Source organism: Haemorhous mexicanus, chromosome 19 (assembly GCF_027477595.1).
Source record: "Haemorhous mexicanus isolate bHaeMex1 chromosome 19, bHaeMex1.pri, whole genome shotgun sequence".
Lineage (NCBI taxonomy): Eukaryota > Metazoa > Chordata > Aves > Passeriformes > Fringillidae > Haemorhous > Haemorhous mexicanus.
The window spans coordinates 6,257,828-6,282,428 of record NC_082359.1 but is presented as its reverse complement, the minus strand read 5'-3'; the positions used below and the strand labels follow the sequence as shown (position 1 = coordinate 6,282,428).

The window sequence follows — 24,601 nt, the reverse complement described above, 5'->3', positions numbered from 1 at the left end:
GGCTTTTATGGTTTGTATTTGATGTCTTTCACATAGATGCATTTGTAACACTGATTTAATTTTAATTCTGCAGATCCAAGGAGGTGATCCGACGGGAACAGGAACAGGTAAGGCTGAGTTTGAATCAAGTAAGTTGTTCTCACTTCATGGGCTGTGTTGTTACATTTACTTCCAGACAATTTACAATTAAAATTCTCTAAATGATGATAAGTGGGACACTGTGTTTACTTTAAAACAGAGGTTTCCTTGATATATTTTTATGACTATGTTGACTATGTTCAAAATTTCATCTGATATATTCTCAGTCTAAAGCTTGGGCACTCTTCCCTGCAGAATTCTTGTGGGTTTTGCTTCCTTTTTCCTTCAGAAAATAAATAAATGAAAATTAAAATTTTACAGCTGGTCTTCCAGGACAAAGAATAAAGGAAGAAACGCATTCATGCAAAGTTGCTTTCAAATTCAGTGTTAATGAAATACTTGAGACCTGCCTTAGAATTGGTGATTGGCCAGACACCATCTGTTCTCCCAGCTAGTTGCCTTGTAATGCCCAAGCTGCTCTTTTTCTAACTTTCGGGGGATCACTGCTACAAAATTCTTCTGCCTCTTCTTTCTCCCTTGGTGGAGATCTGGGAACAGTCATAGCAGGAATGGTCAGGAGGCAGAGCAGCTGAAGGGTGTCACAGCATTGCCCACCACAGGAGATAGGTCATGAAATACCTCTGGTCACTGCTGTAAATTTGTTCATTTTCCTCGTGCACCTTCTATCTGTCCAGTTGTGGCTGTCACCAGCATCCCCAGCTCCTCACCTGTTAAATACTTTGGCTCTGTTTACTTTGTTAATTATGTTTGTGTGAGTTGCCTGCTTTTCTTGTAGTGTATGTGATAACCAACAGTTGCAGGATTTGAGACTAGTTAAAGGTTCAGTGTTTTGATGGCAAAAACCCATTAACAAGAATTGTTACCATCTATGCTTGGACTGTCAGATGTGATTTGATTTTTTTATACGGAAAGTTTTGGTTCAAATCCTGAAAGACATAATTAGGAACATCTTTTGAAATGAGAAATTAAAGAGGTGTCAGGAGACGGGAGAGATTTAATAGGTTGACTCAAACACCTCTCACCCTTGCAGGGTGGAGTTCAGATCCTGCTGTGGAATTAAAATTAACTTGCTGGTGTCATCCCTGCTTCTATTTGTGCAAATGCAGAAGGGCTGTAAGACAGCAGAGTTAACAGAGGCAGAGCACTGGCATCACTGCTGCACTGAAGGGCAAGGCTCAGCTCCACTGGCTTTGCCAGTAGGAAGTGAAATGCTAATAAGCATATGGGATGAAAATCCTCCTACATATATTCTTCCACTTAAAAAAAGGAGTCTAATGACCTCTAGTATTTTCCATCTTGTTTTCCTCCTTGTCATTCTTAATTAAAGATGAGTATATCGCAGGCGAGATGTCTTGCTAACATCTGTCAGGACTATTAAAGTTCTAATGAAATGAACAGTGTGCACTCAAATAGACACGAGTCTTGCAGATATTTAGAGACTGGCTGCAATTATTGTAGAGTCCAAATGGTGCAAATGTCTTCTTTGCACCTGAATGGCTTTTATATTTTTAAGACAGTTGAATTTTATGTGTCTTTACCTAATTGCTTATTGAATATGATAATATCACAAGAAAATCTAAATGGGGAGCCTGGTGGGCTGTAGATTGCTCTTGAACTGTCATGCCTTTGTGTTTAATACTTCAGTGAAGCTGCTTAGACAGTTCACAGAGTGCAAGTAGTCTGTCAGGATTTGTTCCTGACTACTGGATAGATCCAGGGCACTTGACTGTGAGGCAGAAATTCCACTTGTGTGTCTCGAGCTGTAAGAAGGTGGCCAGACCTGAGGCTTGATGTTCCCTTGGCAGCAGGGCAGCCAGAGGAGAGTTCAGCTCAGGAGCACTGCTCTAGAAGGGCAGATGGACTGATGCTCTCCTGGGCTCCCATGCTGTAAAAATGTTGGTCCATTTGTTTGTGCATTATTCATGTGATCACAGGCATTCACTTTAGGAAAGCTTTGGAGTAAAGCACTGGGATTCAGTACTTTGTACCATTTTTGCCTGTGGCCTGTTTGTTATTTGCAGGATAAATTCCCTTTTTTTATGTCCTCTGCTGGAAGGGATTTCAGTATTTTTTTGACTCACTGCTTCTTAGAAGGGGAAAAAAAAGAGGCACCTTTGAAAGCTAAAAAAAGTCTGTAAGATTAAATGAGCTTTAGAATAAATAACTTGACTTCTGTAATATCAGAGAAGCAAATGAGAACAGAACAGGGCTTTCTTCCCAGATATTTCAATTGGCAATAGGGAGGACTATTTGGAGGTTACCCTTTAAATGTCAATATTATAAACTGTTTCTATTAGAGCTTTTTGTAGGAATACTTCAGAACAAAAAGAACATGCTTTGTTTCCTCATTCACACAGAACCTTCTGCTTAAACTGATGATTTCTAGCTAAGAGATTTGGCCTTCTTTTTTTTTTTTTTTTAAAAAAAAACCCTTTGATAAACTGATACATGGAAGATACATAAAGCCTTTATATATTCTTCCTCTATTTATTTAATTATTCCTGTTCATCAGGAACTTGAACAGACTTGTTCAAGTATCTTCCCACCATTTGGTTTCTGTCATCATTCATCCCATGTGTCAGGGTGTCAGGTTTATGGTTGCAGCCCCCAGATGCTGAGATGATCACCCACTCCATTGCTAACTAAGCCCAGGACTGTTCATCTTCTGGGTGGATTTGGGCACAATTAGTACAACATGACAGAAGGTTACTTGTCATACATACACAGACTGTAACTGTGCTTTGGCTCACCCGGATTAAGTGTGCTTGTGTTTTGGAAACAGCTCACAGAGGTAAATGCCAAGCTGGTTGTCACTGACCATCTCTCCCAAGGCTGCTGCAGCTGAACTGTTCTCTGGAAGCAGCCCTGAGCCTTGCTTTGCTGTTTGTTATTCAGCTCCCCAGTATGTCCTTCTTGAGTCTCTTCTGGACTGTTGTAAAAGCAAATGTGACCCAGCAGACACGTGAAGGACAGCTAATTCCTGCTACTCAGCAGTCAACCTTGGAATGGAGAAGGGTGGAAATCAGGGAGTTGAGATACCACCCTGAGAAAAGAGTGGGGAACAGAGTTCTGCCTTAGCATAGCTGTCAGACCTGCACTGCCAGAGCACTCAGATACACAGAGCTGCAAGGATGACACTGATTTGGAGGACCAGACTCATTTTCCTAGAGCCTTCACCTTTATGTTTCATAAGACTGCTGGGAGAAATTTTATTGTGGTACAGCAGCTTATTTCTTCTCTAACAAAATAACCACCCATAGAGGCAGTATTCAGAGCAATAAGCTGAGTCATGGTCATTCTTTGTAATGATTAATTATTTGAAAATGAATTTTAGATTTGTGATGTATCTCTTTTCCTGCTGTTCATAACAAGTGGTTGAGCACTGTGAGTAATTCTAACTCACGGTTGTGCAAGTGGAGCAGCTGCTCTGTATTTTCAGTGTTCCAAATAATAGAAGAAAATTTGCATGTAGAAAAAATAGGTTTAATATCCTAACCCTTTTGTATGAAAAAGGGAAAATATATGCAAAGCATCACATTTTCAAAGCAGCACAAGCTTTTTTCAGCTACTCTTTCTTGCAACCTGTTGGAAGGTCTCATGAATCAGCCTGTGATTTATGAATCCAGGAGGGCACAAAGGAGGCACATTTTAGCTGTAAAGTCCAGGATGAAATACTACTGGTAGATGGGAATTGCATTTTGTTTGGCAGTAAGAAGAGCTCCTCTGAAATGTCAATAGCAAAGGACTCTGGACAAACTCGATCAATGCAATGTGATTTTCTAAGATGGCAAGTTCCTTAACTGTACCAGTTTTAGAGCCCCTTTTCTTGCATGATTGAAGCGCAGCAAAAGCAGGAGCAAGACCTTTTTATCTAGAATATACTCCTTTTAATCTGCAGTCCCTGTGCACATCCACTCTCAGGTCTGTGGGGCTGAGTACCATGTCCTCTTATCTGAGAGGAGAGAAGCACTTACTTCCTGAGCTAAGGCTTTCATATTTGCAAAACGATTCCAGAATCTCACTTGGAAAGATCTACAGAAGTGTCAGATGTTATTATGTGCCTCGTTGTTCCAAATGACAAGAAGAAAATTACAGAAAGTAAGCCATCATTTTTGTGAATCAGATCCCTCCTACTTCCTTACCACTGCTTAGCAATTTTTAAGCCAGAAAAAGGAAGGATTTATTTAAAATCACAACTGTCATGAATGATGATTCCCAGCCCACACCTGGCTTTTGGAATGCTACATTTCTGAAGCTTTAGATGCATCTCTCAGCTCTTTGCAAGAAAGTTGCACAAATTATGTGATTGTACCTCAAAAAAACTTTTACATGCTTTTAGTAGGAACAAAGACTACCAAAGAGTAATCTGGTTAAGTTCAAAAGACAATCTGAAAATTTGGCTTTTTTTTCTGTGTAATTGCTGATGTGTGGCTGCTTCAGAGGTCAGTTCAGATCTGTTCACCTGTTTACTATCAGCACAGGACGCAGATACAAGACTTACTAACTAACTGTGCTTCAGTACAAGCTAAATGTATCTTGCCACTCTGGATAGCCACAGAAATTATTAATGCTCTTTTCTAAGAGCTGTGTGGTCTGTTTCATTTCGTCTCTGTGTGAGAATGAGTTAAACACATCTTTAATTTAAGAGATTTTTTTTTTTAAAAGGAGAATGCATGGAATTGTCTCCCAGCTTCCTGCAGCTTTGAATCGTGGATCTGAGTAGGCATGTGAATTGTTCAAAAACTCTGAAGGCATTGACACTGTACAGGTTAAGTGCTGTTGAATGGCACTGTATTTCTCTGGCTGATCCCAAGTGCATTTCCAGCTTTGTGCAAGCAGGAGATTCCAGCTTTGTGCAGGCTGTAATTACTCCCAACACCAATCCATCCACTGGCAGTATGTGCTGGGGCCATGGCTGCTGCCATGTGAACTGATTTTTAGCACAGAAGCCTACAGAATTCTTTTCCAGCACTTTTGTAATAGGATCTCAGAAACATTTACAAGTCCAGTAGGCACACAGCTCCACTTGGACAGAGATAAGCTGAGAGGGAGGTGAAGTGACAGGCAGTGCTGCCAGCTGTGAATGCAACACCCAGAGTCAATTCTTGTTTTCCGTGGGCTTTGCTTGTAGGCTGGTACATCAGCACTGGGGTGAGGGCTTTGCATCATTGTGATTCCAAATATAGCCAGCAGAGATCTGTGTGCACCCTGAGGAAGATTTGGGGAGGGTCAGGAGGAGCCTCCTCTCTTTGTGGCACATACAGGGAGTGTAATATAAAAAGGCTGGAGCCAGACACTGTCATGCTCCCACCTCCTCTGTCTGCACCATTCTGCTTTCAGAGAAGTACAACCACACCTCCCAGCCGTGTTGAGAATAAACACAGTAAAATCTGCTAGATACTTACAAACACCTCATAATTATTAGCAGGTTTGGAACCTGAGTGGTTTTCCCAAGTTTACATTGACCTCTAATGTGGAGAGTAAAAGGTGAGAATGTAAAATCCCTGTTCCAGCTGAGCATTAGGCACTATGCTGCCATGGCCCTAGAATGATGAGGGGTCTGTTCTTAATCTTCACAGAGAAAGTCATGCTGGGTTTCAGTAATTAAAAAGTGTATAGATGTAACTTGCCATCTTCTGACTTGTTCTGTCTAGTCCTGCCTCAAACAGATACTTGAAGCCTGGAACAATTCCAGAGGTTAGCTGGAGTTTGATGAAAAGCACATTCAGGCTATTTTTAATTTAAGGAGAATACTCTGGGGTTTTCCTTGAAAAAGAAAAAATAGTATTCCCTTTAAATTACTTTTAAAAACCAATCCAAAACAACAACAAAACCCCCAAGCTGTGCCTGCTCTGCAGAGTGCCTTTGCAGTGTCTCCTCTGCCCTTTGCCAGTCTGTGCTGCCAGGTCTCCACAGACACTTCAGTTATGTCCTTCACAGGACGTCTGGCCTTTTAGGCAAATGCTGCACAGGCCATTCCCTGCTCCTGCTGCAGCTCCCAGGCAGACAGAATTAGCCTTGGAAGCAGCTGTATGGCAGACAGAGCAGGGGCTGTAGCTATCTGCTAAAATATTAGTGCTTATTCCCAGAGAAGCAGAATGAACCAAACTTAGCTTTGATGCATATGAGATGAATTCTGACCTGCAGTGCATGATCTGAAATGAAATCATACAAAAATAAATATTCCAAAGCCTAAAGATCATGGCTCATTGCTCCTGTCTGCAAGCTCTTGGGTCTGGTTGTTTGCAGTGCCAGAAAGAGAGAGTCTCTCTGTCATTCACAATTTTTCTCTTTCCTTTTGAATTATTTTTCTGACCAGTGAAGGCTTCAGGCTTGATTCCACTGTCTTTCAGCAGCTTGGCTGTAATTCCAGCATCAGCTGGAAGCACATGAAGGGTGTAGCAGGCTCACAGGTTTGGCCACTTGCTGCTGTATCCCATCTCAACAGACTGTGCTCATGTTCTATATCCTCTGAAAACTTCAGACAGCACAAACTCCTCTAGAGCTGCCTGCAACTGTACCATATCCCTGTCACCCACCTCTGGAAAATATTGGCATATGGGATCAAGCTGACATAACTTAGCTGATTTTAAAATACTCAATAGCCAGAGATTGCTGAAGTAACCATTGCTGTACTCCTGATTACAGAAAATCCCCACAGGGTTTGTCCCCTTTTGTCACCTCTTGTCAAACTGCAGAGCAGGCAACACTCAACTCTATTAATAGGTCTTTTGAATATGATTAATTGGGTTTTTAAGTGGATCAGCTTCTTCCAAAATTTCTCAGTTCCACTTGCAGCTGTCCATATGAGATGCTTTGTTTTCATGGTATCATCTGAAACTCTTTCCTCATTTAATGCACTCCTGTGATTTTTTTGGGTAAGATTTTCAGTGGGAGCCTGATTCATTCCTTGGTTTTATTTACTGCTTTACAGCCATATCATCAAATTGCTTTCTGTGCTATGTGTGCACATGGCTGTGGAGCACTACAGATCCCTCCCTGACCTGCTGCTTCTCCAGTGATACACTTACTCTGGAGGGCTCTTGAGCCAGTTCTGCAGATGGACCAGCCTTGCTGCCTGTTTGGATAGTTCTGTTTGTTTTATTTTTAATACTGTCCTAAGGTGAAATATTTTTTCATGGTTTGTCAAACAAGATTATGGATTTGACTGTAAAACTATGACTCATCTCAGCCTTCATTTTTCTTATTAAGAATGATCCTGGAGGAAAGTGCAAATGAAAATGTCAGATCTGTCATAAATAATGTAAAAATGACAGCCAGGAGGAGACCTCTCACGGACCCTCTCTCCATCCACAGTCACAGAAAAGAAATCACTTTTGGAGGGCTGGGGCTGGGGTTTGTGCAATTTTATCGTTCTTTTACCTTCACTGCACATAAGTGTTCACATCATCCAAATATCTAATTTTTGCCTTTTAATTTGGAGCACCATATAGCGTCATTCTTCATTGTTTAGTCTGGGATTAAGCATTTGAGCTTGTACCTCCTATTCTTAGTTGATTCTATGAATGTGTTTCATCTCCCTGATATTTTATTTCCAGAAGCAGTGCTATATCCAGAGTGCAATTAAACTGGTAACTCTTTGCTCTGTGTTTTGTCATGAAGCCAATTTTAAAGATTTAATGTCTCAAAAGAGAAAATTTATGGTGGACCAGGAGGAAAAAATTAAATCCTTGACTATTCTTCAGCACAGGATACATAAAGCTGTTGATAAAGTGTGGTCTGTTGCAGCTGATAGTGTGAGGGCACAGAAATATGTTGCCAGTTGCAAACACCAGATTTCAAGGTCGTGCTCAAATACTGGCCTAGAGATAGGGGTGAGGTAACAATGTATTAACACATAGTGACTGCAAGTGCTGGGAACCTTGAATTTAATGTCAGTGCCTGTTGCAACACACAGTGGGAAACTAATGAAAACAAATATTATGCTTCGATTTTTTTTTTTTTTTTTAAGGAGGAGAATCTTACTGGGGAAAACCTTTCAAAGATGAATTCAAGCCCAATTTGTCCCACACGGGACGTGGTGTTCTGAGTATGGCAAATTCAGGACCCAACACAAACAAATCACAGTTGTAAGTAGTCATTTGCTTTTTTGTGCTTTATTGGTTGCCTCTGGACATTGTGTCTCACTCTGTTAAGAAGAAAAATGACATTTAATGAGCTACTCTAAATGTAAAGTTCAGTAAAGGGAAATATTCTGTTGAGTGGTGCATACTGCAATCAGGGCGAGAGCTGCTCTTAGCCAATCTAACAGCAAAGTGAAGCATGGCAAGAAGACCTGTGGGTTCATTATATCAGCAAGAACTTGTCTTTTTTGTTGTAATGATTTGAAGTTTAGCTCCATATTGAACTTTTTGAAGGAATTAGATGAAACATAAACTCTATGGGAATATAACTTCTTTTTAGTCACCTGATTTTAAATAAATGCTCTGTTAAAACGCGTAGACCCAGACATGGCAGAGTGTACAATCTGGGATTGAGAATAAATTGGTTTCCAATGTACAAAAGCAGAATGAGGACTAAAATGAGGGCAAACTTAAAGATACTGAAGTTGTCATGGCCTTGTTCATGTGTAACACTAATATGGGTGTTTGCCTGCAGTCCTTTAAAAATGTTCTGTGTCACTTTGAGCCAACTATTTATTGGTTGCTCTGTAAGTACTGCAGTATAAAAAATTGGCCTTTTATTGGGAGCCCCAGGAAAGAGAGAGAGAGGGAGAGTGTGAGTGTGTGTGTGTGTGTGATTGTGTGTGAGTGTGTGTGTGTGTGTGTGTGTGTGTGTGTGTGTGTGTGTGTGTGTGTGTGTGTGTGTGTGAGTGTGTGTGTGTATGTGTGTGTGTGTGTGTGTGTGTGTGTGTGTGGTACTGTCACCTGGCACTGAGGAGGGAGGGAGGGTCTTGGTGTTCGTGATGCTGAGTGTTAGGATGGCTTGTAAACTCTGCAGCAGTGTGGTTTGCTTTAATTAAACACAAGGGCTTCTCTCAGGGCCTCACATTCTTAGGCTTACTTGGATTCTTAAGCCTAAGCACGTGTGGGGCAGTTTGCTGGATCAAGTTGCTGTACAACTTATTTTGGATTTGAATGTTACTGCCAGCTCTCACGTGCTAAATTAGGGGAGAGTAGAGGCTTCTTTCTTCTTTTTTTTTTTTTTCAAAAGGAGATTCTAATAACAGAGGTTACAGAGACCATAAGCAATGTGCCATTTTGAGTCACATCATCTGCTGTAAATGTGATTGTATGTTCTCCTAAAATTTGCAAATGAAATATGAAGTTCCTTTATATGTAAGTCCTTAAGGGAATCCAGCTGTCCATATTTATAAAGGTTCCTAGGCAGCACTTAGATACATCTCCTCTAGCCTTGGGGACTCTGTGAATAGCTCTCCCCATTGGTGACAGGCTCTACAGGGCAGAGAGAGCTGGGTCCCCCCTGCAAGGTGATCCTTGAATAATGCTCAGGACTTCTCTGGGACCCTCCTGAGTTATGTTAATTCTGTTGTCTTTAATTTATTTTGACTGTAGCGACAGATGAGAAGCTTTCCCTGTATATTTGCTGTTTCTCAGGGGTTTTTATTACAATGCTACATAACTGACCATGTGATGATTTTAAGTATTGGATATCCAGGAGTAAAGTGGTATCCCATGTAGGAGTCTGCATTCTGCACAGCATGCCAATGCTTTCCTAGGGCAAGCTACATCTTAATAGACTGTCTGGAACATTACAGCTGCTCCTGTTTCCAACCATATAACTTCCTGAGGCAGTTGCTTATATGGAAAAGTGCTTTTGGAATGCTTATATATTTTTAGCTGTCTCCTATGTAGTGTAACAGATGGAGACAGGGAGGAGAGCCAGCACTGCATGTCCAGCCAAGACAGGCCATCGTGGTCTGCAGACCACACTGTGGAAACCTTTGTCTCATACATTTGTAGTCCATGACTTCCAAAGAAGCATCAAGCTTTAGAGTAAAGCTTTAGTACTAAAGGTTGCTTTGGATTAGTGTTTTAGTTCCCATGTTTAAGTTTAAAAGTACAGCCCCCAAAATTAAAAGTCTAATTAATTACTTTTGACACTTTGAAGTATTCTTCTGGGATGTTTGTATCTGGAGCATGAGTGTGCTCTGTCCAGAGGAGAAATAGATCACCAACAGACCAGTTTAAGGGAAGAGAAATGCAAAAAGTAAATACATAGAAAATAGAAGCTTACACTGGCAGAGGCTGTTGTGTCATGTAACTTTATTTGCTGGATACAAGCTGCCCATCAGGCACCAGAAATGTTCTTCCCAAGCAGGAAGCATTCTTCCCATGCACGTCTGCCTGCCCTGCATGAGCTTCCCAGGGCCTGCAAGGCCAAGGAGGCAGATGCTCAAATTAATTTTGGACTTGCTGCAAGGCCCTACTCTTGGTGTACTGTTTAAAAATATTAGTGTGATGAAAAGTGAGAAGCCAAAACTCCAGAAATCCAGGTGGAACCCACAATACTGAGGCGTGAAAGGATGTTTGGTCCACAGGCCTTCCAGAAAGGAGCCAGAGAGGGAGAGGGGCTTGGCTTCTCTCTGGAAGCCTTTGCAGACACTTTGTGTTTTTAAGCATTACTGGCTGTTGTTGAGGGTCACTGGGGCAATGTGGTAACTGTTATATCTTTATTCCTCCCAGCTTCATCACATTCCGCTCTTGTGCGTATCTGGACAAGAAGCACACAGTTTTTGGAAGGTAAGTGAAGGATATTTTGGGCAGCAGCATAGCAGACATTCTCCCTTGTGTGTCTGAAGCCTAAAAAGAAGAATCTAGTGACTCTTGTAATTGAACTGGAGCAAAATTCCAGCTCACTATCCAGTTCTCCTGGTCATGAGTAGGTGGGCAACATTGCACCAATGCCAGTCAGCAGACCCTGACTTTTTTCCCTCCTTTCATCAATGTAAGTTGCCTCACTTCCCTTCTGTGGGTGGCCCTCCAGGAGTCATGAGCAAAGTAATCATAGTCGTGTAATGAACCATGTTAATATTTGTGCATTTTAATTGCTAGGACACAAGAGATTAGCTCTTCAATTCTGCTTTCATCCTCTTATGAGCCATCAGCTGAAAAATTAGTCATGACAGGACTGTTCTTCATCATGGAATAGAGCTTCTGCATAGATGAGGCCTTTTGGCCCTTCTTATTCTTTTTTATTTTATTCTTATTTTCTTTTATTCCTGACAATTATCACTGGTATAAAATCTGTGTATTTATGCACACATATACAAAGATACTACCAATGCCCAGACAGTGAGAGAACTTCATTCCTTATAAAAAAGTCTCTTCTGAAAGTCTTTTCCAGTCAAGTTTTCACATGATAAAGCCTAAGATATTTATTGTAGAAGAAGATACAAAAGATGCTCTTTCCTTCCTCTACTGCAGGTACTTGGTATTTACCAAGTCAAGCAGAGCTGTTCTCAGACACCCCTCACGCAGGGCAGGAGTGGGAATGTTGCTAGCCTGCTGCACTGGGAGTTCCTGAGAATGTTACAATCTTTTTTACTTGTAGATTTGGGGTTTTATTCCTTTCATGGTTCTGTTCATTTGGAAGTCAGTAATGGAAAACAGAACCATGTGCTGTTTACTTTGATTGAATGTCATGCAATTGTGCTGTACAGTGAAAGTGATATATTTAATCCATCTTCCCTGCCTGAAACTTTTTGAGGCAGAAACTGCTTCATGTTAATGGCACTTTATTTTAGTGCTGTTAGTTCCAATACTGATTCTTCAATAATTGCACTCTTGGAAATGTATTTCTTTTTTCTTTCTCAGATTTGTCCTAGAAAAATTCAAAGTTCCCTTGTCCTTTGTGAAAGCAGATTAAAAAAAGGAAATTCTAATACTAAAAGCTAAGAGTCAGTAATTCTTGGAGGAGTTACCTTATCCAGATCTTAGGACTACTTCACTTCAGCAACAATTTGAGTCCACCTTGCAAAAACCCCTTCAAATCCCCTCCAGTAATGCTGTTAACCTGAACTGGCCACTTCATCAAGTAATGTCTGTGTTAGCTCAGCTGAAAATGTGCCTGGTCTTCAGTTCTGGGTGCAGCCTGGCCTCAGTGAGCATCCTGTAAGTCCTCCAGTGGCTTTGCTGTGTTTCCTCAGTGTGCTCCAGTTTTACCAGAATTCACCAGCAAAGGATTTGGAGAGAAGCTGAGCTTTCTGTGGTGCAGGGAGTGTGCTCCCCAAAGCCTTCACACTGTGCTGAATAGCTCAAGTACCTTGTGAGCAAAATGCTCAGATGATGTTTCACACTGTGTGTTTCCCTTTAGAGGGGAATTACTTAGTCCAGGTAAATCTGCTCAAGCATATACAGCAGAGATTTTTGCAGTTTTAGCCAAGACTATCTTAATTTGGGAATTGTCTTTGCTGTAACAGAAATCTGAGCTTAGGTCCCAGAGTGAAGAAGTGGTGCTGCTTATACTTTTAGCTGAAATACAATGGAAAAAGTTTATAAAAAGTGGTGGTTTAGAATCATATTTGGCTTCCTGCATGAAAACTGAGTGACATCTTCATATGAACACAGAGCAGGGAAATTTTACTCTGATCTTTCTTGCATGGAAATGAAGATCAATTCAAATAAGGTAAAATTAAGATGCTGGGATATATGTATCCCAGTCAGTCTGTATTAATCTACAAGTTGAATTATTGAATAATTGAATTTACCTACAAATTTAATAATAAAAGGTTGATGTATGTAGCTCTTAAGATCTGTATTCTGTCATCAGAATCCACCAGCTGTTTTTACCTGCATTGTATTTAAAAGTCATAAAAGCCAGAAGATGCCAAAGATTGTACCTCTAGTAAAACTCCAACTTCAGTTTGATATTTTAGATCCTGGGTGATTTGGTGACTATAAATGAGCTGATTATAGCACAATAGTATCTGGGAAGCATATCTAGGAATAATATCTAGGTTTAAGAGCAGAATGAACCCATGATATCAGGATTCTTTGTTTCCATCAGTGTTTAATTGTATTGTTACTTGGATGCTTACTGGCCTGTTGTGACTTTCATATAGACTTGAGGATTACTTATTTCAGTTAATATAAAAACCTAAATACTCTGATCTGAACTGTCCTTTTAGCTACTCCTGTGTGACTCTGGTCCATGTTAGTGTCACACAGGTATCTTGGAGAGCACAATTTGACCTGTTTGTAATTTGTATAGAACTTTTCAGCAGGCTTTCCATACTTAGGAGAACAAAAAAAGAGTGAAAGGGCAACCATTCCCTACTCCTTTCTTTGTTTCTTTGGTCCTTTGTGGGATGCACCATTGAAAAGTGCCTTTTCTGGAAATGCATCTTATTCATATCCTCACTGGTCTGAAACACAAGTTTTATGTAGGAGACTCTATAAATGCCCACACCTGGGCAGTGGGACAGTGAAGAGGTGACATGTGTCTGCCTTGGTGCCCTGGAATTTTCATGTCTCAGGAGAAAGGTGTGGCTGGAGGACAGGGAAGGGCTCATCATGATTGTGCTGCTCACTGTGGCAGTGATGAGGATGCTGGTACTGAAAAGAAAGGAGATAATCTGGCATGGCTGGGGAGCCAAAACAGAGTGAGAGCAGAATGCCTTCCCTTGGAGGTGTATTGCAGGCTGCATGGATTTCCTGCTCCAACAGAGCTGCCTAGATTAAATTAGTAATTACCATTTCTAGTAATTACTATTTCTTCTGACTTAGAGAATGATGTAATTAACATGAAAACCAACTGGTGGTTTTTGTGGGCTTTTAGCTTGCTGGTAAGAGGTTTAAAATAGAAACTGAGATAATATCAACTAACTGACATGCCTTTGCTCTGCACAAAGGGGATGAGAAGCATTTGCAGGGGGCTGCTGCCGGGGAGGGTCCTGCCTGCTGCTGCCCTGGCCTCTGTGCCTGAGTCTCCTTCCTACCTGTGCTCCAAGCTGGGCCTCAGCTGTGCTGTGACCTGCAGGGGCTACAGGAACACTACAGCCAAAACAGCAGATGAGCTCAGGTTCCTGTTGGGTGTTCTTTATGAAATTTTGGTGCAAGCATATCCCATCCATGTTGTTGTTATGTTTCCTGTTGCAATGGTTCACAGCTCTCGTGGATCAGAGACCTGGTACATTTGCCCTTTTTTTAGCAGAAATAGAAACATAATCTCTGTCCCTGAGAGCTGTGTAAGTAGAAAAGAGATTGCATATAGATAAAGGGAAGTTGTGACAGTGACCCATTTCGACCTACCTTCCACCACCTTTGGAAAAAGAAAGCCTCAGGAAAAAACAAAATTGCTTCATCGATGTTTTTTGGGAGCCTGTTCCAAAGCTAAAGGCACACATAAAAATGTGCATATTTAAAATAGTAGTGGAAAGTGATCAACAGAAGGAGAAAAATGCTTTCAGAATTTTGGGTGAGATTTAGGATGAGCAAAGCATGATGGGCTTGAAAGCAAGGGCATGTTGCAGATAGGTGATGTGATGTGATGCAATAAAACAAAGGGCAATAAAGGGAGCAGAGAGAAAAGTGTTGTGGTCAGAGTGGCAAAGCTGGAAATTATCTGTACAGCAGTTCTGTGTGTTTATTAGAACATCACTTGTGTTTGTCAAGAGCTGAGAAAAGAAAGTGGCAACTGAGACAGCAGATGAGTATGTCAAGGACAGTTTTCTCTTTGCTATGAGGCTGTACATATCTGCTTATGTGAATAACTTCTACTGTCTCTCGAGGTGTCTGCTGCTCGTTCTTCAATTCTCTTGTTCCCAGAAATAATGGACAAGGAGGTTTGGGAAACCTCAGGCTTGGTCAGACTGGAGGCATCAGTCAATAGCTGACATGCATTCAGCTTATTCTTCTCTTTTCTTCCCTTCTCTCCTTGCCAGATGCTTTTGTGGAAGGGAGTTCTTCCCTTGGATCAGTATCACTCTGTATTAAGTATTCCTTAACCTGTGTAATTGCTTTCTGCTGCAATTCTGTAGACTGGGGCAATGAAAGTAACTCTTGTCCTCTAAAGTAATTAGCTACATAAAGCAACTACCAGGCATTATTCAGTTACCCAGGTGCTGTTATATAACACATTGTCTGTTTCCCCTTGCAACATTCCCTGTATGATTTGAATCAGTGAGTCCCAGTTGCTTCTAAGTTGGAAAACTCATGTCCTTGTGGCTCTTCTGCTTTAGTATATCTGAAGATTGGAGAAACTGTGTGACAGCAGAAGAGCTGATTCTGTGTAGGGAGATTGACCTAATTTTGCACTGCAGAGTCTACTCCCCAGACACTGGGATAGGAGCAAAGATCAAGGTGGGGAAATGAGCCAGGCCTCCCTGTGGAAGCCATGGCTGCACATGAGCACTGGGCTGATGGAGCTGCATGAAGGCTGCTGTCGTTCCCAAAACAGTTGTATGATCTCTGAAGAGGGACCTGTGCCAAGGCAGGGAAGTCCTTTCGTGCCAGGTTCATCTGTTGAGTCTAGTTTCAATAAGCTTTTTTCCAAGTTGTTTTATTTTCATCACCCTTTATTACCATGTCTTGCCTGCTAGATGAAGCCCTTATCTAGCAGAGAGATGGAGATGTTTTGGCTGCTTCCTTGTTGCACATTTGAATTGCTCACTCCATTGCAGATTGGGTGTATGCATAGAAAACATTTTGTCCTGAGTGTGCGTGTCTGTGCACATATGTGTTGTTCCCTCTGTGTGTGTATATAAATGTGTGTTCTCTTTTTTATAAAAATAACCTTCGGGGCAGAATGTGTTTATAAAAGAGCAATTTTTCTTTCTGTTTTCTGTTTGTAGTTTAAAGCTCGTTTTAAAAAAAGTCCAGACATTGTTCTTGTATCATCTTCTGACCAGGAAACTCTATTATGTTGGCTCACTGCCATCCCCAGCGTTGCAGAAGGCAATTAAGCATTGCTTCATTCCTATAATTCTTCCACACAAAAATATGAGAAGTAGATTCACATGTGAATGTCTCTGGGCTGCAGGGGAGATGCAGTTTTCTTTGGGGCAGCACTAACTAAAGTATAGTGAGACCTTCATTGGCATATTGCAAATGGATAGAGCCTGCTCCGGATATTTCACTTCTTCCTCGTGCAAAGGCATTGGCAGTGGTTTTGAAGCAAGGTTACTGCTTTACATAAAGGAGTCTTAACAGGAAGTAAGATTTTAATAAAACATCTAAATGTGAAATGCAAAGATTTCCAGTGCTAACTTAGCCAGCTTTCAAGAAAACAGAATTGCATGAGTGAGGGCACATTTTTGTTTTCATTCCTATGCTAAGAGAAAAAAAATACCATAAATGTACCTGCCTTGTCGTTCATGCTTAAATGTAATGCAACATTTATCAAGCTCCTCTAAAAATACAAGCTGTCTCAGGGTTGCTGAGCTAAATATATAGCTGAGATCATAATTTCTCTGCTCAACATCTACTGGAAGCACACAGCAAACTCTCGGTTCCACTGGTTGTTCTGATGTGAATGGTGTCTTGAAAGTGTCACCCTTTTCACTGCAGGGTGTCATCTGAACACCTTTTTAAACCTCAGCCAGTTTAGGACAAAGCATGTATGACACCTTAGAAAAGGAATAGAGCCAGAAGCAGTGGAAAAGGTTAAACTTGTTTATGCCCTTCTCCCTTCCCTGCCATGCTGGCTCCCAACTTGGCAGAAGTGGCATTGCACGAGACCAGGCAGCACAGTGTGAACAGTCACTGGCTGTGCCACACGTTTAACATGTGTAAAGACTATAAAGGGATGTGAGTCTGAATTTCTGGAATCTGCATTTTCTTTTACTGGAAATTATGTACAGATTTCCTTGAATATTAGAATAATATTCAGTAATGGCTCTCTCTTTAGAGGATTTTTTTTTAAATGTCTTTATGTACTGTTCTGATGGTCATTTGTACATAAAATTTGGGCTTTTTTCTTGGCCCAAAATATGTGTTGTTGGGCAGGCAAAGAATCCCAAAACCTTTTCTGGTGTGTTGGTTTCCTCATTGACTGAGGAGCAGTTGCTGTGAGGGATGCCTGTGCATGGGCTTTGACACATTTTATCTCATCAAACTGATTTTAGTGCTGCAATGTAACATCATGAGATTTGACAATAACAACGTGTAACATTTCAAGGGCCTGTGTATACCTTGTCTCTTAGATCCGAGGAAAGCTTGCAAAAGCCTTCGCAGTTTGGAATATTCAATTTCTTTTGCATCCAGCCCTGACTGCCAGGTTAGTGTGTAGTTCAGTTTTTACAGGATGGGTGATCTTTGCAATCAGACCTTGTCCTTTTGCATGTTAATTTTTAGTGGTCAGATACCAGCCTCAGCTGGGCCTGACCCTGACAAAGCTCCAAAGTGCTCCCTGAACAAAAGTGACATGTAGATTATTTCCTGTCCCTCTGGTCAGAGCTCTGTCCTCTGAGCTGGTGGTCTGTATTCAAATTAGTTTTTATTTTTTAACAGTATTACAGCAGTGTCTTTATAAAGACAAAAACCTATATTGAGAGCTGGCTGGGCTGACAGTGTAGTACACAGAGATTCTCTGTGCAAAATGTTGGAGAATGCAAGGGAGAGAAAAGGAAGCAATTTTCCATTTGAGAGACAAGAAGTGAAGAAGAAAAGAGAATGACATGCTTTGCAGGCATAACAACTTTGTCTTCTTCCCCCTTAGCCCTTAACAGGGCAAAATAAACTATCAAACTATGTCAAAATAAACTATTTAGGTCATTTACTGATGACCTGTGAATGCCATGTGTATCGCAGCCTTTCAAAATGCACAAGTGACAAAATATTACCAATAAAGTTTAATTAGCAGGGCAACTGAAGATCTGGTAGCATCAGTAAAATGCATTAGGGCTAATATTGTGGGAGGTCTAGCTATGGGCTAAGGGATTACTCAGCTGAGATTGCCAGTGCACAGCTGATCTGGCCATTTCAAATTACCAGAAACCTAATTAAATGAAAACATACAAGCAGATAATGAGTGAGCTGTTGGCTAGAAAATCCTCCGATATTAAATCAGAAGTTTCCTTTGGGGCAGTTAAAATACAGTGAATATATCTTGGGCTGGGTGTTAATCACCAGTATTATAAGTCAATCTGATATTGGCCTGGAGAGAGATTTTAAAATTGAGTTTTTGTTATGAACTTTCCAAAGTTCATACAGGGTCCTCAAGCCCTGTGCAGCCTCCCCCAGTCTGCTCCCTCCAGTCACAAATGACTGAGGCTGTTCTAGCCTGCATCCATGGGTTTTAATTGCACCTAAAAGTCACAGCCTTATTACAGAATATCAGCAGGCCCTTGGGGAATAGAGTTTGGAGCAGCACTGAAACATGAGCAAGCACAGCTGTGCTGGGGCAGATGTGAGGACACCGTCTCCATCTCAGTTCATTCTCTGTGGTGGGGTCTGTCCTTTTGGTTGTGCTTACAGCCTGTCCCAGCCCACAGGGTGGCACTGAGGGCACTGGGGAGTGCTGTAGGAAGTGGATTTCTCCATTGGATAGCTGAGACCATGGCAGGGAAGAGTCAGAGGCCTCTCCTGGTGCCAGTTGGGCAGACTCTGCCATGCTGGGACTGGACAGGTGTCTTTGAGAGGGAAATACCCTGGTACGAGTGTATAAAGGTGACTGTGAATATCACATATGTTTTGGTCAAGGAATTGCTTATTTCTTTGATATGAAAGCAGAGTTAGGTGATAAAATGCTCAACATATTCCACCAGTTTGGTATCCTTTTCCCCACCAGCTTCATTCAGTTTGATTTTCCCCCATCTCATCTGCCCACCCCTTGCCAGCCTACCTGTGCTGGTGCTGTAGTCCCAGCAACAGTCAGGCTTCAAAACAGTTACCCCTCTGTGGAAGCTGGGGGATTGCTGGCTCTTGGCTTGCCCTGTCCCATGGGCAACCCTGGACTCCTCAGTGGCCAATTCCTGCCCCTGCTGCTGATCTCCTGGCCCCAGACTCCCCTGGCTTCTGGAGCAGTGTTTTTGAGAATTACAGCTGCTTCTCATTGTCCCACAGCTGTTAGTATGGGCTGTATTTTTGGTTCCTGGCCATGTGGCTTGGCTCTATTAAAACAGATGTTGTCCAGCTACAGCCTGCTCTGCAAATGGATCTGGATCACTCAGCATCAACAGCCTGTCTTCCTCTTTATTTACTGCTCTTCTAAGAATAGCTGTTTTCAAATTTAATTGTGGATGATGAGGTGGATAAAAGTGTTAAATACCCTGGAACCAAGAGCTGATCCCAGCAGGACCCCTCTGAAAACATACTGACTCAGTGGTTCCTGTTTAAAATTAGATTTTGACACCTGTCAGCCAATTTTTTATTTCATGTGTACTGTATTCACTTCATAGCATTCTGGTTCCTCAATCAAAATATCAGCCGCCTTCCAGAAGTCTGTTCTGTGGACACTGTTACCCCTGTTAGCCACATCTGTTGTCTCAAAGATAGAAGGTTGTTTGACAGACACTGTTTTCCACAAAACCTAGTTGATTGCTGTTACTTATTTCCTTTCTTTCTTAATCATGTCCTGTCTCCGCTATTCCATTATTTTGCTGGGATAAATGACAGGATGACAGGATTATAATTATCTGGGTTTCCCCATTTATCCTTTCTAAATATGCTTCTCTAGAATGTTCCCATTGTTCCACACTTTTTTTGAAAATAAACATGTCCAGAAAGCCTTCAGCCTTAAATATTTTCAAGCAATTGTTTGGATATGTTGACTTGAAAAGTGAGAAGCCAGGGATCTAAGGCCCTCCTAGGTGAAAACTGCTTTGAGAAGTGTCCTGGCCTTAGCCTGTGGCTGTGACTTGATGCTTTGCTGCCTTCCCAAAGCCCTCATGGGCTCACAGTCATGGTGTTCTTCTGGAGGAATCCTGTGCTCTCAGTGTTAGTGGTGTTAGTGCAGACAGCTCTGCCACTGCTCTCCTGTGCTGTAGTTACCATTCTCTTCCTGATAACACTCTCAGGTCTCATAGATAGTTTGAAAACTAAGAAGAAGAAATGACTTGTTCTTCATCTGGCTGGTTTGTGTGGCTTCCAGGTTTTGGGCTTTGCTTTGCCTCTGAGTGTTGGACTTTTCCATGTTCTGTTTAATTTTAAATTCAAATCCCATATTTGAGGGAAAAATTCTTATCTTCCACACTGAATGACATTATCTTAGGTCTTCCAAACACAGTTGCTGACTCCTCTCCCCCCAAACATGATGATTTAAAAATCTGCTAGAGTAGTGGACATAAATGAGATATATTAAAGGTAAGGGTGCAGGAATATTTTAAGTGTGTTGGGACAATTGAATAACATGTCTTTCCTCTTTTAGGGTGGTTGGTGGCTTTGAAACTCTGACTGCTATGGAGAATGTGGAAAGTGACCCCAAAACAGACCGTCCCAAGGTGTGTGTGAAGCAGTGGGGGCAGAGGCCTTATCTGGCAGTGCTGGTCACTCTGCTGACACTTCTTGAAACCAAAATAGGGGGAGATGGCACTACTGAATCAGCAGATGGAATAACTGTTCTTCTCTTCTGCTTCCAGGAAGAAATAAGAATTGAGACAACAACTGTTTTTGTTGATCCCTATGAAGAGGCAGATGCACAGGTGAGTTGCTTGGTTGGTTGAGGTTTTTTTGAAAGGCCAAAGCTTTTCTGGAGAGAATTTTGCAACTTAATGACTTTTCTTTGCACATGGGCAGCTCCTTGGTCCATCTTGTTGCCAGCTAAGATTAAGCAGCTGCCATTCAACATTGCTTTTTTGCCAGGATCCCAGTTGCTTTTTCAGTGGAGAGTTACTCTTGTAACTGAGTCTGGCACAGCTCCCAGTCCATCAGGCTTCTGATGGTTTTCTTTCAAATGCCCCCAGTAGCTTTGGGTGGCTGCAGGTGAGAAAGAGTTTTGCTATGATGGCTGCAGAGAGCCTGTTTGTAGTGGCCCTTGAGGGCTGTCTCCTAAAGCCTGCCCTGTAATCTCAGCAGTGCTGACTGCTGATTTAGAGTGCTTTAAAGCTTCAAAGAATTGTAGACATTTTCTCCTTATTCTGCACTATCTCTTGCAACAGATTGCACCCTTTGCTTCCCACAGGTCGCTGCTGAAAGAGAGAAGTTCCAGCAGGAAGAAGAAGCAGCCAAAATAAAAGCTGAAGTGGTCCTACCAAAGAAAGAGGTTCAGACTCCTAAAACTTACCGGCAAGGGATTGGAAAATACATCAACATGGCTGCAGCGTGAGTTCCCTGTCCTTCTGATTTTTGCTGAATATTTTAGGTGCCTTTCCTGCTGGATGGTGGCCCTGTCCAGTGCCATTGTTCAGATGTTTGTTTTAGGCCAGAAAAGACACCCTCATGTAGTCCTAACAGTCAAGAGTTTACTTCACTTCTGTTGTTTTTCAAGGTCACACATTAACTGAGCTTCTCTTTTAGCCCTTGAACATGACCAAGCTGGTCTTTAAAAGCATTTGCTGACTTCAGAACTGTAGATACATTTCCAGAACTCAGAAGTCTTTGAGGAACTGTACTGTGTCACTTCTACACCATCTTTTATCCTCTTCCTTTTCTGAAGCTATTTCTGAAGGCCATAGTCCCACAGATGTTTCTCTTTGAGCAACTTCTGCCCTGCACAAAGTAGCTGCCCCAGGCCCCTGTCAGTTTGCTGCTCTGGTTCCCTGTTCAGCCACACAAACAGCTGTACCAGCACAGCTGAAATGGCTGGAAAGGGGAGCAGGCGCCCAGGCTTGTTGTGGGAGCACAGGGCAGCTGAGTAGCTCCAGGGTACCTGGCTGGTTGGACAGGCTTATCCTAAAGCATCCTCTCCCAGGCACCCTTTGTACCCCTGTCAGGATTGGCAGCACTGCTTTCTTTCATGAGGACAGCACAGAATCCTGGCTGAGCAGCAGCTTAGCATGTGTTTTGGAAAAATTAAAATAAATGCCTTCCACTTGATTTTTAGCAGACTTCTCTAAAAGCATTTGCAAAAATGCTGTTGTCTGTCTGCTACATAAAGGCCTGTATTTATGCATACACAGATCTGGGCAGCCATTTAATCAGCCTGTATGTGCCTCTGTGACTTACAGGCATTTGCATAACTGTGAGAACAGAAATATGTAAGCTCAGGTAGGTCAGTTTAATGTGTCAGTGAAATTTTTCAGTTGCAGAATATTGTGTGTCCCTTAAAATACTATGTCCAGCTTACAACTGCTGACACACTGCGCTCTTATTTACAGAGGAAATCCAGCAGTTATGGCTCTGTGGGAAGGACCAGGTAGTATAGAAAGGACCTCCAGTCATTGCACCTGTTCTGGTAGATTTAGGGTTTTGTGTTTTCCTATCAGCTACTGATATCTGACAATAAAACTACAGCATGTGAGCTGGTGGCACAATGTTCCCTGGGGTTGCAAGCTCTGCTCAAGAGAGGTTGATAATAATAGCAGCAACTGCAACAGGCTGGGCTCAAGAAACAGAAAAGATTGGAAGAGCTCTCCCAGCTGCTTTATACCTAATTCCCCACAAATCCTTTTGCTGCCACAAGTGCAGGTGAGAAGGTGTGGGGAAAACTCATGGCTTATGTTCTCCTGACCATGCTAAAAAGGTACAGCTGTTAAATCTTCAGCTCTGGCCTGGAGAACTTTCTGTGCTTTGAACACATTCCTGGGAGTGTTCAAAGCCTGATCCAAACCATCCCAGTGGACTCATGCTCCCTCTTTTTGGGCCTGGCAAAGACCCCCAACCCATACTGGCATGCAGCTTGCACTCCTGTCTAGTTGACAAGGGATGGGCTGGCTCCAGTATAGCTGGTACTGGGAGAGAACAGGCAGAACAGGCATCCAAGCTGCCCTGGTCCCACTGGCAGTAAAGACTCCCTCAGAGTTGTTTTCATTCTGGCTGCAGGAAGCGCAGTGTGGACGATGATGGGCCTTCAACCAGCACAGCTGCAAAGAAAGAGAAGAAGAGCACAGGCTTCGGCGACTTCAGCTCCTGGTAGCAGCGTGGGGAGCCCAGCACTGGGGCAGCACAGCGCAAACAGGAGCCTCCCACGTGGCCCCAGAGAGCCCAAAAGACAGCCTGTCCTGGGGAGGGAAGGCACCAGCCTGCCCTTCCACTGGCAGAGAAAACTGCTGCTTTGTTGAGGCTGGTTAATGTGGCTTTGTTTGCTAGAGAGCACATTCCCCCACTGCATCTTCCTCGAAGGCTGTTTTGTTGTTGTTTTGCAAAGCAGAGAGCAGGCAGCCCAGCTCCCCGGGGATCAGCTGGAGCCTTTCTCTGCTTGGCTGGCAGCAGACCAGGCAGAGCCCAGCCTTGCAGGGCACTACTGCAGTGAACAGCTACAGTGGTGAAAGAGCTCCTTTTACAGGTAATCGTTCCCAGACCAGCCGAGTGTGCCAAGCGAAGGAATGAATTAAAGTGCTGGGAAGCTCCTGTGCTGCTGGAGAGCTCTGTGGAAGGCCTCCAGCCTGTCCTCCCCTTACCTTCCAGCTGCCTTCTGCTGGTTCTCAACAAGGACCAATTTTGTCTGGACTGACTGCTGTCATCTGAAGGGCCTTGCTCACTCTGTACGAGCTCTCTCTGTACCCGTTAAAGCCTCCAACAGCAGCCTGGGAAGCTGCAAATCTACATGGTTAGCCTGGGGCAGCTGTATCACTTATTCCTCCCAGTGGCTGCCCTTCCCTGAGCCACTGGACAGCCAGAGATGCCAGGATGCACCAGTTCACACCTGCCCTCAGGTGCCAGAAACTACAGCCTTGAGCAACTGAGCAGGAATAGAAACAACTCTTTGTTTTTTTTAACACCCATCCCTAAAGCCTGGTCCTTGCAGGGTAAAACACCCCATGGTCTGCTCCAATGTCAGGCTTCCCATCATTAGGAAAAACAACATCATGTAGCTGACAGGCATCTCAGATATTTCCATTACGTAACCACAAATGATTAGGAATTTTAATAAAGGCCTTATGGGGTAAAGATATATCAGCCTGTGAAGTTTTAATCCCAAAGAATCTGTGTGTTACCGTAACTTAGACATAGCAGGCTAGATCCTTAATATCACTTTTCAGTTCATCTTAGGTGTTTTTAGATAAGAGAAATGCCCTCCCTACCTCCTGTGTGGCTGAGGAGAAAGTTTTGTAATCCTCTTTGGAACAATACGTTTGTATCGGTGGTTTCATTCTTCAAGAAAAGACTCCATTTATAGGAAATTGCTGTAAAAACTTTTGGAAATATTTTGCATTAAAGGCTTTTATTTTCTTTTGAGTGCTTGACTTTGACTGTTCAGCTGTTATTTCCAAGATCACAGCATTGCAAACTTGATTGTTTTATGAGGAAATGATTCATTCTTGCTTTTTAAGATGCTCATAAGGAATTCTGGGGTCTCTGCGGATGTGATTACATCTTTTTTAAATTATAGGAAGTCCAAACTAATTTGAAAGAATAATAGGGGGAGTTTGTTTTGCAAACGTCTTAGTTTGAAATAACACGTTTGATTACTGGAACAGGGGATTTGATGGTACTTTCCTAAAGCTGAGTTTCTTCTGTCTTATTGGAACCTCTTGATGGCT

At 42.3% G+C, this 24,601-nt stretch overlaps 1 protein-coding gene across 1 annotated transcript in view; it reads left to right on the top strand.

Annotated features, from left to right (window-relative positions):
* The window catches only part of PPIL2 (peptidylprolyl isomerase like 2), a 68,409-nt gene extending 44,113 nt beyond the window's left edge, over window positions 1-24,296 (top strand). The window contains exons 14-20 of the mRNA XM_059863233.1: window positions 74-107; window positions 8,072-8,189; window positions 10,767-10,823; window positions 20,389-20,461; window positions 20,600-20,662; window positions 21,142-21,281; window positions 22,941-24,296. Coding sequence (XP_059719216.1) covers window positions 74-107; window positions 8,072-8,189; window positions 10,767-10,823; window positions 20,389-20,461; window positions 20,600-20,662; window positions 21,142-21,281; window positions 22,941-23,034 — 579 coding nt within the window. The 3' untranslated portion in view covers window positions 23,035-24,296. The remainder of the gene's footprint in view (window positions 1-73; window positions 108-8,071; window positions 8,190-10,766; window positions 10,824-20,388; window positions 20,462-20,599; window positions 20,663-21,141; window positions 21,282-22,940) is intronic.
* Window positions 24,297-24,601: the final 305 nt, after the last annotated feature.